General features: G+C 43.3%; 1 protein-coding gene across 2 annotated transcripts in view; it reads left to right on the forward strand.

Annotated features, from left to right (window-relative positions):
- Positions 1-15,995, forward strand: part of LOC137379829 (putative ankyrin repeat protein RF_0381) — a 214,984-nt gene that overhangs the window by 120,833 nt on the left and 78,156 nt on the right. For both annotated transcript variants that reach the window (XM_068051206.1, XM_068051209.1), the window contains exons 4-6: positions 5,113-5,223; positions 7,500-7,599; positions 10,975-11,095. In XM_068051206.1, coding sequence (XP_067907307.1) covers positions 5,113-5,223; positions 7,500-7,599; positions 10,975-11,095 — 332 coding nt within the window. The remainder of the gene's footprint in view (positions 1-5,112; positions 5,224-7,499; positions 7,600-10,974; positions 11,096-15,995) is intronic.

Here is a 15,995-nt window from a genome sequence, read left to right on the forward strand (position 1 = left end):
AGGGTATCCTCAATGTGAAGGTGGGACTTCATCTCCACAAGGACTGTGCGGTGGTCACTCCTACCAATACTATCAGGGACAGATGCATCTGCGGCAGGCAGATTGGTGAGGACTAGGTCAAGTATGTTTTCCCCTCTTGTTGGTTCCCTCACCACCTGCTGCATACCCAGTCTAGCAGATATATCCTTTAGGACTCGGCCAGCTCGGTCAGTAGTGGTGCTACCGAGCCACTCTTGGTGATGGACATTGAAGTCCCCCACCCAGAGTACATTCTGTACCCTTGCAACTCAGTGCTTCCTCCAAGTGGTGTTCAACATGGAGGAGTACTGACTCATCAGCTGAGGGAGGGCAGTAGGTGGTAATCAGCAGGAGGTTTCCTTGTCCATGTTTGATCTGATGCCATGAGACTTCATGGGGTCCAGAGTCGATGTTGAGGACTCCCAGGGCAATTCCCTCCCTACTGTATACCACTGTACCACCACCTCTGGTGGGTCTGTCCTGCCGGTGGGACAGGACATACCCAGGGATGGTGATGGCAGTGTCTGGGACATTGTCTGTAAGGCATGATTCTGTGGGTATGACTATGTCAGGCTGTTGCTTTACTAGTCTGTGGGACAGCTCTCCTAACTTTGGCACAAGCCCCCAGATGTTAGTAAGCAGGACTTTGCAGGGTCGACAGGACTGGGTTTGCCATTGTCGTTTCCGGTGCCTAGGTCGATGCCAGGGGGTCCGTCCGGTTTCATTCCTTTTTATTGACTTTGTTGCGGTTAGATACAACTGAGTGGCTTGCTGGGCCATTTCAGAGGGCATGTAAGAGTCAACCACATTGCTGAGTCACATGTAGGCCAGACCAGGTAAGGACAGCAGTTTTCCTTCCCTAAAGGACATTAGTGAACCAGATGGGTTTTTACAACAATCGACAATGGTTTCATGGCCATCATTAGACTAGCTTTTAATTCCAGATTTATTAATTGAATTCAAATTCCACCTTCTGCTGTGGTGGGATTTGAACCCATGTCCCCAGAGCGATACCCTGGGTCTCTGGGTTACTAGTCCAGTGACAATACCACTACGACACCGCTTCCCCTAATAAGGCAATGGAAATTTGGAGAAATAATTGGTAACTAAGATAAAGTCGTCTTCATTCCCGATAAATAGATCAGTGGCGATTTCAGACCAAGGGATTGATGAAATCTTGAGAGGGTGTAGAGGTTTTTTGCATTGCTGTGGCTGGTGCCTCTGGCATGCCTCACCCATCCGCACTAACTTTTCGATGGCACCGTTGATCCCTGGCCAATAAACAATGTCTCGTGCCAGTTGTCCTGTTCGCTCTACGTCCATATGGCCTTGGTGAAGTTGTGACAAGATGTCCTGTTGGAGAGCTTTGGGCACAATCACTTGTCTTTCCTTGAAGGTGACGCCTCTCGAGATACCGAGTTCATCTCTACAAGGCTAAAAGCAGCTGAGGGTTTCTGGCACCTCTTTTATCATATCAGGCCATCCTTCTGTGATGACTCTCCGCAGTGCCTTCAGTTGTTGGTCATTTGCTGTTTCTGATTGCAGTTGGTCACATTTGTGCTCACCAAAATGCAATACATCGATTTTGAGCATATCTTCCACCTCGATGTCCAGTGGAACTTCTTAATTCTTGCTTGGGTTTGTCAATCTGCTCAGCGTATCTGAGGTGAAGATTTTGGTACCTGGTTTGTAGTAGACGTCGAAGTAGTACCCCTGTAGTCGAGGTGGTGCGCTTGTCAATGGTTTGTGCCAGATCATCTCCAGTGGTGTGTGGTCAGTTTCTACAGTGAGCTGCTTACCAATCAGGTAGGTGTGGAACCTCGTGATCTCAAACACCAGAGTAAGTGTTTCAGGCTCTATGTTTGAGTAATTGGATTGTGCTGAGGATAAACCTTTGGATTCGAATGTGATTGGTTTGCCATCCTGCAGGATGCATGCTCCTAGCCCTTTCTGTGAGGGGTCGACTTCCAGGATTATCTTCTTCCTTGGATTGTAGTACTGCAGGGTACAGGTTTCTGCTGATAATGCTTGTTTGAGACACTCAAACATAGGCTGATGGTTCTCCTCAGATCAGCCAGAGGTATTGACTCTGTGTAACCCCTCATTTCCAAATGCTGTCAGTATTTTCACAGGCTACTTCTCTGGTTCTGCAACCGCTTGGTCTGAAAGCCTGCTCGGGTATAAAGTTGAAACCCGACCTGGGCCCGACCCGAACACATCCAACCCGGGCCCGAGTCCTTTAATTTTTTTCTGCGTCCAACCAACCCAACTACTGTAATAAAGCTATTGTGCTCTACCTTGTCCAAATGTTGTGATCCTGTTCATCCGTTCCGGCAGCAGGCCATTCCTGCAGAATCGTGCAGATGGGGTTGGGAATCTGAGCTTGATCTTGTCACCAGGAACCAACGGCATACCCACCACATCCCCCCCCCCCCCCCAACTTTCACAAACGAGCATCCATAGTGTACTGTAGTGTAGAATCACTTTTGGGTGCATGGAAGCTCCAGCATGAGTGCGATGATGTCATAGAGATGCTCACTGCAGAGTGCAGAGACCGGACTGCACATTTCCCGTCTTGACCTGAATGTTCAATTGAAGATTATTTCCTGGAGCAAGGCAGCACTGTCCACATTCAGCCTGACCCAACCTGAGCCTGAATGCTGGACTTGGAAGAGAGCCCTGACCCAATCCGAACCCGACATATGTCTTCGGGTCTCGTCGTGTCTGGGTTGGGTAGCCACGCTTTAGCTTAGTCTAAGAAGCATAACTGCATTCTTTGTTTCAAAAGTTTAAACTCAGATAGGATATCAATGACCTTCCAGTTCATGCTGGGAAATTTGATATCCACCCTTCTGCTGTTCTTTTGCTTTCTGATCAATGTTTAACTTTGTTCAGCGCTGTATGTCCTTCAGCTCTGTACTTATTATGACTTTTCTATTTGTGCCTTAAAACATGCTTTCTTAACTCAGCGCTGTTCCCCCTTTAAGACATTTTTTTTCAGGCTAGTTGCTTTGACAGCGTGTAACAGGTGCTTTACAGTGTTCTCTGTTTTTTCTCTTTCAGCACTTCACTTGTATAATTACACAGCTATTTGATAGGCAATTCCAGGGTTTTCCCCTTTGTTTTTTTTTTGCTAGAGTTTATTTATCTTCTTCACACTTGACTGGTTTAATGAAGATCGCCCTCTTATTTTCATTTTCAGACTTTGTTTGCTTTTCAGGATTTTCCCCTGTTTTTTACTCTCGCTCACATGGAGCTTTAGAAAATGAATTTTTAAAAAACTCTTCATAGGCTTTATTTTTTACTGGGATTTCTCGATTGTCGACACAATGACTCAACCGATCACTTGCTTTTCAGCCACGCTTTCTCAGCCTAAGGTATGTACCTTTCTTTCACTCTTTTTAGGTACTTGTTTTAAGGTTTTTTCACTTGTTTGCTGTTTTAGCCATGGTCTTCAAGCTTATATCTTGTTTTTTTACCACTGCTGCTACCAGATCACGAGTTTCTTCGTGTTATCTTAAGCAGCACAATGAGGTGCGTGGATTTCAGTTCCTTGAAGATCTCTGGAAGGTTTATTAACAGCTAACCTAGTACATACAATGCAGAGCAAACTATTTACAGAACCTTTTGTCCAGGGTGTTGCTCTGCAGAGTGACTATGGCTTCTCATTAGATGACTACATCCTGGTACTTAGCTCATTAGAATACTGAGTTCTTAAAAGGACATCCTTGTTAAAACGAACATGCAACAGAGTCTGCCATAAAGAAATACTCGTGGGAGAGACACATGGCAGAATGACCCTTCCTGAAGTATTGTAAACTATCATTTTTATCCCAATAAAATTTGAGTGGGGAGCAACAAGTTATTGACATAGACATTTCTGAATGATAAATGTTAAACACTTCTGAGACTGCATTTGGCTATTTTTGACTATTCCCACTTAACAATTGAAATTTTACAATAGGGGAAGTAATAAACGGCCCACCTCCCCATGCCAATTAATTGCCACTTAAGGGCCTCCTCCTGCTGCCGCTGGCATATTACCAGTGGCTGACAGGCACTTCGTCGAGTGTGGAGGCTGCCCAATAATACCTGGCAGCCACCTTGTAAGCCCGGGGTGGGGGTGGGTGGTGGTGGTGGCGGTGGGGTGCCCTCCTGATTGGACACCCTGTGACCCACGGAAAGCCCCCCCCAGTAGTTCCTGCCACCCCTGCTGGTGCACCTGCTCCCAACCAACCTCACGGGGGCCCAGCCGATTGTCATCGACGACGCCCGAAACCCCACTCACCATTTTCAGCGCCGGTGTCCACAATCCTCCTGAAGCTGGGTGCAGTCCCAGCATTGGCCACCGCTCCGATGGTGCTGCTGAGATTGAGGAACTGCCAGCTCGCTAATTACCTGAAGTCCCACCTGAGGCCAATTAAGGGCCTGGACCATGTAAAATCTCTGCATGGTGCCCAGGCCTGGCAGAGGTGGGCTCGCCTCTGACTTTTAAGCCAGTGGGAGAGGCTTCCGCCCCGGCATAAAATTCCAGCCATTGGCTCCCGTTTAAGGGACACCTTGATTTTAAAATTCTCATACTTGTTTTCAAATCCTCCACGGCCTTGCCCCTCCCCATCTCTGTAATCTCTTCAGTCCCATAACCCTCCAAGATATCTGCACTCATCCATTTCCGGCCTCTTGAGCACCCCGATTTTAATCACTTCACCACTGGTGGCTATGCCTTCAGTGCATTGGCCCTGAGCTCCGGAATACCCTACCTACACTTCTCTGCCTCTCTATCTTTATTTCCTCCTTTATGACACTCCATAAAACCTAACTCTTTGACAAAGTTTTTGGTCATCTGACTTAATTTCTCCTTATGTGGCTCAATATCATATTTTGTTTTATAATGCTCCTGTGAAGTGCCTTGGGAAGTTTTATTTTGTTAAAGGCACTATATAAATATAAGTTGTTGTTGTTGTGATTGCTGAGAAAACTCAGTCAAAAATAAAACAATTTCTATTCTGTGTTTAAATGTTTTGAGGGATAATGTTTGCCACTTTTAAACTAATTGTTCAGTGGATTTATGTGCACGTCATGTTTGGCTGACAGGATATAGCTCAGGAACTGTTGGAGAATGGAGTGTCTCTTCATGCAAGGAATGCCAATGGGTTAACTCCATTCTTCTTTGCAGCGGAGAGACAGCATCGTAAAATATGCCAGGTGAGTTATATTTTATAACTGTGCAAAATAGTTCTGTTAATAGATATGACAAAAGAATGGTGCTTATAAGGAAAAAAAATAATTCTCAGTTTGAAATATTATAAATTTAATGACTACTTTTATTGATTCGTGTTAGCCAAGAAAGTGCCCTATTTGATCAACATTCAAGTCAAATAATTTGAGCAGGCTCGAAGCGTAGAATGGCCTACTTCTGCTCCTATTTCTTATGTTAGATTTACCCCTACTGAAAGAAATAGGGCTGAATTTTACCAGCCTTGTGATGCTGTGGGTCACAGCGGTGGGGGGGAGGGCCCGTAAAATTCAACAGGTAGAGACCCACCTCGCACCCCGATATCGAGAAGGCCTGCCGCATATTACCAGCGCGAGGGAACCTCGGTGCGCCCCACCCCCGCGCCAGTTGGTGGTGGGGCCTTCATCTAAATATTCAAATCAACAATAATGAAATTTAAATTAACTTGCCTGTAGGCAGTGGCCGTCCCATTCCGGTTTTACGACAGCCGAATGCAGCTCGTGTGCCTTCGGAACTCCATACTGAGTTCCAAGGTGAGAACCTGGGAGAGAGGAGGGAGGAATAAAATTTTCAGGGCGGTGGGGGGAGCGGAATAAATGAACGCGATTGGGTGAGGGGATGGTTGGAAGGGGTTGAAGGTTAAAGGAAAGAAAGTTCGGGGAGGAAAAGTTGTTATTGTAATGTTTTTGGCGGGTGGGGTAGGACAAATAATACACTGATTATTCATCGCGGGAGTGGGAGAGGGGACTTGAATTGTGCATAACAGTTTGTTGCAATCTATTTAAAAACCTGCCACCTTAAACATTTAAAAAAATGTAAGTGAAGGGCTTGAAACCCTTTAAAAACGGTGCTGGTGCCTGCGCAGTGGTGCCGGATGCCATTGCCTGGGATGCCGTGGCCTTCCCCTCTATGTCATCGAGGGCAGCCACTCCGCCCCCTCTATTTAAATGAGCCCCGCCCATAATATCGCGAGAGCTCTTCGGTGGCACTTCCGTATTGGAAGGCCACCAAGTTCAAAGTCCACTGCCGTGGGGCACAGCATGCTAATAAAATTCAGCCCATTGTATCATTTTAAGTGAGATCTGCTATTATAAAAAGCACCAATGCTTCTGAAAATACATGCAGCAGTGGCAAGAATAAATCCTGCCAATGTTAAAAAACAAAATATAAACATATAGGTATAATACTAAGTTTTGGTTAAGCATAATGAGACACTTGAAGGGTGAAATGCCTAGTGGCTATTGCTTACAGTACAATAATATGCTTTTACATTTTATTATAATTATCTGTCTTATCAAGATGCATAACTTTATGGTTGACAATATACCTATATAGGAAGGACAATAATTCCTACATTGTCTGCTAAGGTTGACTTTTAGAGACGTGGGTGAGTTGCTGTTTTTTTTTAAAGAAAGAAGCATAATAGGTCAACATCCAAAAATGTGGGTCAACTGAGATTTTTAAATATTTCTCTTGCAAGTGACATGTTCAGAGGATATACATGTGCTCAGAATGATATAAAACCTACCATAGTTTGTTTAAAATGGGGATCTAGTTTGCATAAACTAAAGAACCATTACATTTTTAATTACTAATTATCATCTGCAGACTAAAAATAAACGCGGTGTGACCTTTCTGAGAGAGTGCAATTAAAAATACCACTGAGAAAAAAAAGACAGTAATTACAGAAATGGTCTCATTGCATGCTCCATGTTTTGTCATTAATTTGAATGGAATGACTGCACCTGATTTCATACAAGTGAAATGACTTTCCAAAAACAAATATCTCAAAATTACACTATAAGATAAAAGTATACAGAACCCTAACACATCACCTGAATTTCCTTTGCCTGCTACCTCATTGGTGATGCCATTATTTTATATTTAGGCCAATGCTTTTGTAAATCGTTATCCCAAAACCTAAGCATTGTGCCCAATAATAAGTTATGATCTTTTAAAGTGCTCCAAAAGCCACTAATAAAAGTTTTAAAAATGTTTTATTTCAACTTGCAATTAAAAAGCTTCAGAAACAGAATTGCCGATTTAGCTGATGTACGAGTATGCTTATATTTTTATTATAAATGTTCCAGCTAGAATATCATGAAGTCTTAATTATTTGTTATTCTTGCACATAATGAAGCCATTATAACATGCCTAAAAGTAATTTGTCTATGCTGTACAATGCTGGGCATATTCAGTTGCATTTTATTTATTACATTGATTTTTTTATGGTTCCACTTAACAGCTTTTAATTGAATGGGGTTGTGATGTGCAAGCAAAGGACCTGAAAAACCATACAGCATTTGATGGCATTCGAAGTGAAAAGTTCAGAAAGTTCTTGCTGAGTAAGCTGACATACTTTTATGTAGTTGGTCATAAAACGCATTAATGTTTTTCTTTCACATAGGACCTTTGACTTGGTGCATTTGTCTGGAATATGTATTAGTTCTCGGAAGGAAATGCATAATTTTCAAAATGATTTCCAAGGTCAAAGACTATTTATGATGAAATACCTGTAAATTAAGGGAAATGTTTAAATTGTCTACAATTTCTTCTGAAAAATATCTGTAACAATCACATAATTTTGCCTTCTGGTTTTCAAATGCTTGGGGTCATTATTTAGTAATCCTTGGAGAAAAACAGGACAAATCTAATCCAGTCACCCTATCAGCCAACACATCCCCCACCAATCATCAGAGATGAAAGGAGTCATCAACAACCTGCTGCACTGATGCTCAGTTTGGTTTCTGCCAGAATCATTCACTCTAGACCTTATTATAGCCTTGATCTGAACATGGACAAAAGAGTTGAATGCCAAAGGAGATGTAAGATTAAGTGTTCTTGACATCAAGTTAGCATTCAATCAAGAATGGCACCTAGCAAAATTGAGGTCAAGGGGAAATCCCTCCAGTGGCTGGAATCATACATGACAAAAAGAATGACAGATCATGGATCTCAGTCATTGCAGTCTCAGAACATTGCTGTCATAGTTCCTCAGGATCGTATTCTTGGCCCAACTATTCACAACTCTACTGGTAATGAAGAGCAAAATACTGCGGGTACTGGAAATCTGACAGAAGCAGAAATGCTGGAAATACTCGGCAGGTCTGGCAGCATCTGTGGAGAAAGAAACAGAGTTAACATTTCAGGTCAATGACCCTTCACCAGAACAGTTCAGACAAAGGATCATCAACCCGAAACGTTAACTCTGTTTCTTTCCCCACAGGTGCTGCCAGACCTGCTGACTATTTCCAGCATTTTTTGTTTCTCTCTTCTGATAATGGAGTTTCTCAAGTCAGCCTAAAACAAGACCTGGGCAACGTGCAGCCTTGGACTGAAAAGTGCCAGGTAGCATTTGCAATGAGGTCAAGGTTTTGGAATTTTTTTTTAAATGAAAGCCATTGTTGGACCTTTTGTTAAGTTTTTTTGTGTCCTTGTAGCCTGGAAGACTGCAGATAGTGTAAGTCTACAAATCTGTCTCATGACATTTTATATTCCTGTATTGACAAATGTAAACTGCATCCTATTAACTGCTTCCTGGAAGGAATCTCTGTTGCCTTTGTGTGTCCACAGAGAGGGATGAGGTAAATGCAAAAAATATATTTGGCATATCGGAATGTGCTTAATTCATAGAACAGCCTAAGCACATTCCTATCAGGCCAAAATTGGTTTGATCAATTCCTTAGACATTTAATGCAAATTTGGTGCTATGGGAAAAAGACAAAGCCATTGTCTATGATTGTGCAATCAGTGAGTATCCAGTTCAGAAAACAGTTGTTGTCTCAACCTGTGACATGAAAGGCTATTTTTGGCAGGAAGACCTGGAGATTGCTGTTGATCCTAAATTCACCATTCTAAACCACATATCCTAGTCACTGCGGTAAGGCAGAATTCCTTGAAACTTGAAGCTCTTGCATTACACATTTTTAAGACATTTATGAAAATGGTGAAAAAAGATGTTCAAAATGTTTTGTTAGCTCAGAAAGTGGTTTAAAGTATCAGTAAAATCAATGGCTTCAATACAAATTTAGTTCTTCTCTAAATTTTAATTCAATTTTAGCATGAGCTAACATGATCTATCAATGTGGTGCTTTTTACAACAATTGGAGAGATCAGGAGTATATGATAAGCATCCTATATTATTTGGAGTATAGCCCAGTGTGAAAAGGATAACTGTTAGCTCTCAGGCATGCTACAATCTGTTTACTGCATTGTAAAGAATACATTTCAACTCATAAAACATGCAGCCCTGTCTATGGAAACAGCCTGTTGTGATGAGCACAGGTAAAGTGTTTTGGGTTAGGCCCAAATTGTAATATTTCACTTATCTTTTCACCCAGTAACATTCCCCTTACAACAGAATAACCCCAGGGTCAAAGAGTCCTACGTGAGTTCCGTTAGTGTTCAAAAATGTTTTCTGTGTCTGCAATTGTCACCCATTGGACTGCTGGTTATATCTCAAGGAGGCTAAAACTGCAGTCATATCAAAAGGAGGTCATTACCAGGCATTTACTATTTGGTTGTTAGTAGAAGTACTGATGGTGAGATTTATTTTTGTTTGGAGCCTAGTAGAATTTTCCTGTGGTAAATATGGTTACATTTTCTCACTCTGAGTGGTGATTGAAATTAAACCTGCACTCTGCAGTCAATAAATTATGCCTGAGTGACAAACAGAAAATAGTGTTCCGAAGATAAAAATTATATCAACACAATTTCTTGAATTATAGTTATCTTCAATATGGCATTAAATATAGGGAACATCACGCTATTATTTCATTATGCACTACACTCTATGGGCTGGATTTTGTTAAGGTCCTGACATCGGGATCTGTGGCAGGGGGGTGCCAGAAGATTGTGCCGCTAGTGGCCCGCCACGGAGTCTGACACTGGGAATGCTGGGACCAATCTTCCCGGCGGCGAGATTCCGTGGCGGGCTTCCCCTCCCCCCCCAACCCCCCGCCGCTGGGCAACAGGACCTGGCTTTACATATGTTAATGAAGTCCCTGAATACATTTAAATAAAACTCATGCCGATCTTACCTGCTGCCCGGGATCTTCTGAGCGGAAGCCGGCACTCATACACCTTCAGTTTCCTATCCAGGGAAAGCTGGCGCAGCGAGGTGGGGAAGGTGTGGGGGGGGGGGGGGTACTTATGGTTTTCAGGGTGAGGGAGACGTACAGGGTCAAATGTGCATTAACAGTGTAGGGAAAAGGGGGAAGGGGTTACCTCTGTACTTTGATCAGTTTGGTGGGGGGGGGGGGGGGGGTGGTGGTGGTGGGAAGGTCAATTCTTCCAGGTAAGTGTTTATGGTGAGGTGGGGGGAGAGGGACATTATTACATGTTAGTGTTATTGGGGGTGGTGAAGGGGTGATAGTTCATTTTGCGGTTCATTGGGTGGGGTAGGGCTTTAAAAATTTAAATGTAGCTGCAGGCTGGCAGCCCTTTAAAAATTGCACCAGTGCCTGCACACAGGTAGCTGATGCCTTTGCCAGCATCGCAGAGCCCGCCTTGTCCATGTGATTGGCCGGTGAGGGGGGGGTGCGGGGAGCGGCCCAACTGGCATGTTCTGTTGAGCCGCCATGCTGTAGATCACAGTGGCATGGCAGCGCACAATGCGGCTGCCTTTTTTTTACCCACCACCACTCCCAGCAGTGGGAGAAGAAAATTCAGCCCTATGTTTTAAAGCTTTCTTTTCAGAACATGTTTTGATTTGTACGCAGGTTACTATGCATTTTGGTCATCAGCAATCCCTGTTATCATCCATGGGGACACAGACATTCTTGAAGATATAGTTCACAATCACTTAAAAAAGATCAGTTTCATGAGCAGTCCAAGAAGCAGGTAGGTTTTCTTGTGCATTTGTTATGGAAATCTAACACATTTTGCATAATGTGAAATTTGAGTGGCAGAATGTAAACATGACCAAAACCCTAAGACATACAACAACTTTAATCTATATGGAACCTCCAATGTTGAAAATGTCTGAAAGGTTTTCACAGAGGGGAAACAAATCATGAGCATTAATGATTGAGTTAGGGGAGCTGACCAAAAGCTGGGCTAAAAGGATGGTTCTCAAAGTGCCAGGATGTGGCTACAGGAAACTCCAGCATTGACCCCAGCTGAGTATGTAGGGTAAGGGGGAAAGTTCCCCCACTTAAATAACCTTTAGCGGCACCTGTGCCGCTGGGACCACATTTTTGGAACCCACTAGTCAGTGGATGCTGTAAAATGTGGTGACGGCTACCTGTTCTGATCGGGGTGGCTGGGGTGTGGGGAGTTTGTGGGGATTGGCTGGTGGTGCCCTGTCCAGGAAACATGACCTCAGTGATCCACCTTAGCTGGCTAAGTGGGGCTGGAAAATGGCTTCTAAAAAGTTTAAAATCTTCAGAGACTCAGGCCACAGCTCAGGCCTGGAGCCCTAGCTAGGCACCAAATATGCCAGCTGAAAGCAAAGCATACCTACTTTCACTGGGTGCACCAGCTGATAATGTATTCATTTACCAGAGACAAAAGCAATTTGTGGACTATGAACCCCCTTCCCCCAGTGACACACCTACTGACATTTAGGGTTACCAGCTCTGGTTGGATATGTTGCTGGAGGTTTCATCGCATCCCACCTTCAACGGCCTTGGCTATGTCCCCACCATTGGCCACTTGGCACATCCATCCCCATAGGGCACCATATTCCCGCTGTAATTGGGAAATAAACAGACTTGGTTACTCGATTGGATAATTCTTTCAGTCAAACAGCCTTTTTTTTTAACCTATCCCCAATACTTTTATAACCAATAAACAAAAGTGTTGAAAGAAAATGAAAAGAAAACACAGATTTTAATGTTCCTATGATTTCCCGCCCCCCCCCCCCCCCCCCCCCAGGTTGCTTGCAGCAGTGCCCTGGAGATTAATCTTTAATTCCTGGAGACTCCAAGATAATCCTGAAGTATTGGCAACTCTACTGACATTCGTGACCTTGTTTGGGGTAGACAGAGGCCCTACCCTGAAACAAGACTCGACAGAAATTGGCGCAGAAGCCTAATACTGAGCATATTCAGATCCTGACTTAATTTCCAGCTCTTCAGTCAAACTCTTGTCAAATTTACGGCAGAAGTATACTGAGGGGCTGTGAATTTTGGTCCTGATATGTTTTCAGCAGGCTTTTAAAACCAGTATGAAAGGCAATGGATGCCGAGGGATTTAATGGAGGGGTGGGATCGGCTGAAGACTATGCCACCATAGGTGAAGTGGAAGGTGGGCATTTTCAGTAGAAAGCCCTGAACTCCCATTTACAAGCTGTGAGAAGGTTGAAGGGTGAACACCATTCCTTCATCTCAGGTCCACAAAATTAACTTGGTTTAGACCTTAGCCCTGTTTGACCTCCACCTTGATGGTGGCGATCCTGCAGGAGCACACCCTACGTACTTAATGACCCTCAACCCAGGAAACAGTTGGTGTGTCAGATTGCAGCAGATAAGAAGAAATCCAGCGATGGTTTGTGATTGATGAAGGTGCTGGGAAATAGAGCTGGATATGATCAGCATACTTCTGGAAACTGTCCTGATGTCTACAGTAAATGTTTTGAGGGGCAACATTTCTTTAAGGAAAAAAAATGCTTTTGGATGAAACCAAAGTGACTGTTTTGGGGGCAGGACAAGAGGTGAAACCATCACTGGAGATGTGCTTGCTGTACTGGGACAAGAAGTAGTGGAATTATGTAGGGACCATCCCATGAGTTGTTCTATGGAAGAGAGATGGTGGATAGAGAGGAATGGTGCCTCTCAGTGATGATTAGAATTGTTTTATGTAGGGAAAATGGAATGGTGAAATCTTTGCTAGGTTTTCTAATATTTTCTGTTCTACGCATGTCTATTTTGTTACACATTTTAGATCAAAATTTTAGAAAGAGGTGACCGGGGAACCAACATGGTCACTCAAAGGAGTGGAAAACATTTGTAGTGTGTTAATGGTTGCTTTTGTGGTGGTTCCCAATTATGGACTAATTGCATCTCATTAAATTATTTTAGAGATTGATGTAGAGCTCTTTATTATTTATCCTTATAGACCCAATAGATGCTGTATTTTAATATAACAGCTATATTCTGCTCTTGGGAAAGGGGCTGGAACTGTGAAGATCTGGAAGCATTTGATAGATTGCATTCTAGGTCCTGACAGCACATATACAGGGCTGGTCTAAATTGTGGGAGTACTTGTGAGATGCGTGAGTTGGGGAGTTCAGATAACAGTTGTAACTGTCAAGGGTACAGAGAGGGGAATAATGATTTATTGATGGAATCAAGAAGAGCACTTTTGGAGAGAAGAGGGATGACAAACGACCATGGCAAACGACCTGGACAGGATGGACCCAGGAAAGCAGGAAGGAAGCTCCTGGAGAATCAGCAATGGGTGCTACAGTGGGAGTGGTGAAATGAGGAGGAGCAGAGTGAAACCATTGACTTGTCTAGGAGGGACACATGCTTAGAATGGTCACAGAGGATGATGCCATCTGCAAGGTAACATTGATTAAGGTGAGGAATGTAGAAGAGCATTTTGTTGGAAAGGGAGGGGTAAAAAAAGGGTATGGGAAGCTGAGGCTGAGGGGTAGGGGAGCTGGAAGAGGCTGAAATATCAGGGCCAGAAGTTTGCTGAAATGGGGAATCTGGAGAGCTCTAGTCCACAGCAGCAGCTAGTATGTGTACACAAATGGGCATAAAGAGAGACCTTGGATTGTGTGCAACAGGGAGCTAGACATAGCAAAGAAGCTGTTACAATGGGGGCTTGGAGAGAGCAGGGGAAGTAACCAATCTAGTGGTCAAAAGGTCACTGACCTGAAAGGTTAACTCTGCTTCTCTCTCCACAGATGCTGCCAGACGTGCTGAGTAGTTCCAGCATTTCTTGTTTTTATTTCAGATTTCCAGCATCTGCAGTATTTTGCTTTTATGTCAAAGAATCCAGTTTGTCTTGAGAGTAGAGAATCAGGGTTAGTGTGGTAATGCTATATTAATGTAGTAATCAGAGGTTAGGTTTATTTAATGCCTGAGGGTTACTGTGATGTGATGCTGTCTACTAGTTGGAATTGCAGGTTGTTAGTTAATCAGGCCAGAGGGATGGCCCATGCAAGCCAACAGTTTAAAGCCAGAGAGGTCGATAATCTGGTGTTATCAGGCATCAGTGGTAGAAGCTGAGGAGAGTGCAATGATCCAGAAGAAATTGGAGGGCACCAGGATTCTGGAGTAGCTAGGCACATCCAGTCAGCATCTGTCTTGAGCTTGTGCAGAATCTTTTGTTTTTTTGTAGGATTTGGAGTGCACCTCTTGACACCTGGCCCCCTTGTGCCCTTGCTACATGAGGAGAAGCTTACCAATCCTTTGTGAATTGGTATCCTTCCTCAGTCAGTATAATAATGATAATAGTGCTACCGAGACACTTGCTAGTTAGGGAGTGGCCTGTTGTGTCATGTACATATGGCAGGTGCCAGGATTTGAGCAATGGTACCAATTTTGGGCAGTTGGTGCATGAGGTTGGACCACTTGAGGGCATATTTTCAAGCTGCCAGTATTCCGATGTGGGCCTATTTTTGGTACATTTGTTGATTTGTTTACTTTCAGCAGATTGGTCCCCACATTGAAAGGGTATGCTGGAGAGTTTGGAGCAAGTGTTGGTCATGTGATGGTGCTGGTAGGAAAATATACCCCGGGGTGGGTCTTGAAATGCCAGATAGTCTTTTCCTGCTCTTCTTGTACTCTTATTTCTTTAAGATTCATTCCTTAAGTGATTTTAAACATTTAGGCTGCATTTCAGTCTAGGAGGTTCGGTGAACATTTATAATTCCCACCAAAGTGAAGCTTAAGAATTAATCTTAAGAATTATACACTTCCAACTTGCTGCCAGCAGGGATGGAGCTAAAGTCTAAAGATTGAGTAAGAGTTCAAAATTCAGATTAGGCAAAATGCTGCATTGCCATTTGTGTCAGACTCAAAACCACAATGTGAGTGTGATTGGGTATTTAAAAGTTTTGAGTAAATTATTTGCAGTTGGCATTGGCTTAGTCCTGACATATAAAATTGGCTGATCTCAAAGTGATTTGAGGGGATCATGAGCGCACCTGCACCCGTACCCCCATCCCCCTTCCTGCCCTCCACTGGCTCCACCACTGGCTGTCAGACATTGGTAATCCTAACTGTAATGTTGAAGGGCTTTAAGAAGGTAATGTTAGTATTCCTGCTCAATCAAGTGTTTAGTGAATTCACATGGGATGTTCAGGCTTTCCCCAACTTAAAATTTTGTTAATTTATATTTCAACACCTCATAGTTAAATGATTAAAAGCACAGGATGTAAAAGGGAAAATAATACAATCAAACATGCTTTTTTGAGCAAAAAGGGACATTTAATTACTAGCGCTTTATAAAAAAAATCCCTGAGGAAACCTGGGTATAATAAAATGAGGGCCTTATTTCAGTGAAAGGGTAAAAACAGGCGCTAAGTAGGTGCTGTGCTAATAAGACACGTCTGTTTGAAAGTCTTGATTTAGTCTGCAATTCTGGGGCTAATTTATCACTGCAATGATTTAAGATTGCCTGGAGCACGAAAACAGACATGTGCAGGTTTAGCAGCAGTTTTCGTGGAGCAGTATTTATAGCCTCCACACACCTACTTCCGCTGAAGATGTAGAGTACAATGCAATGTTTCAATTTGATTCAAGGACCAAGGAAGAGGGTGCACAATTTCTTGAATGCAGCATTGGAG

This window comes from Heterodontus francisci, chromosome 18 (assembly GCF_036365525.1).
Source record: "Heterodontus francisci isolate sHetFra1 chromosome 18, sHetFra1.hap1, whole genome shotgun sequence".
Lineage (NCBI taxonomy): Eukaryota > Metazoa > Chordata > Chondrichthyes > Heterodontiformes > Heterodontidae > Heterodontus > Heterodontus francisci.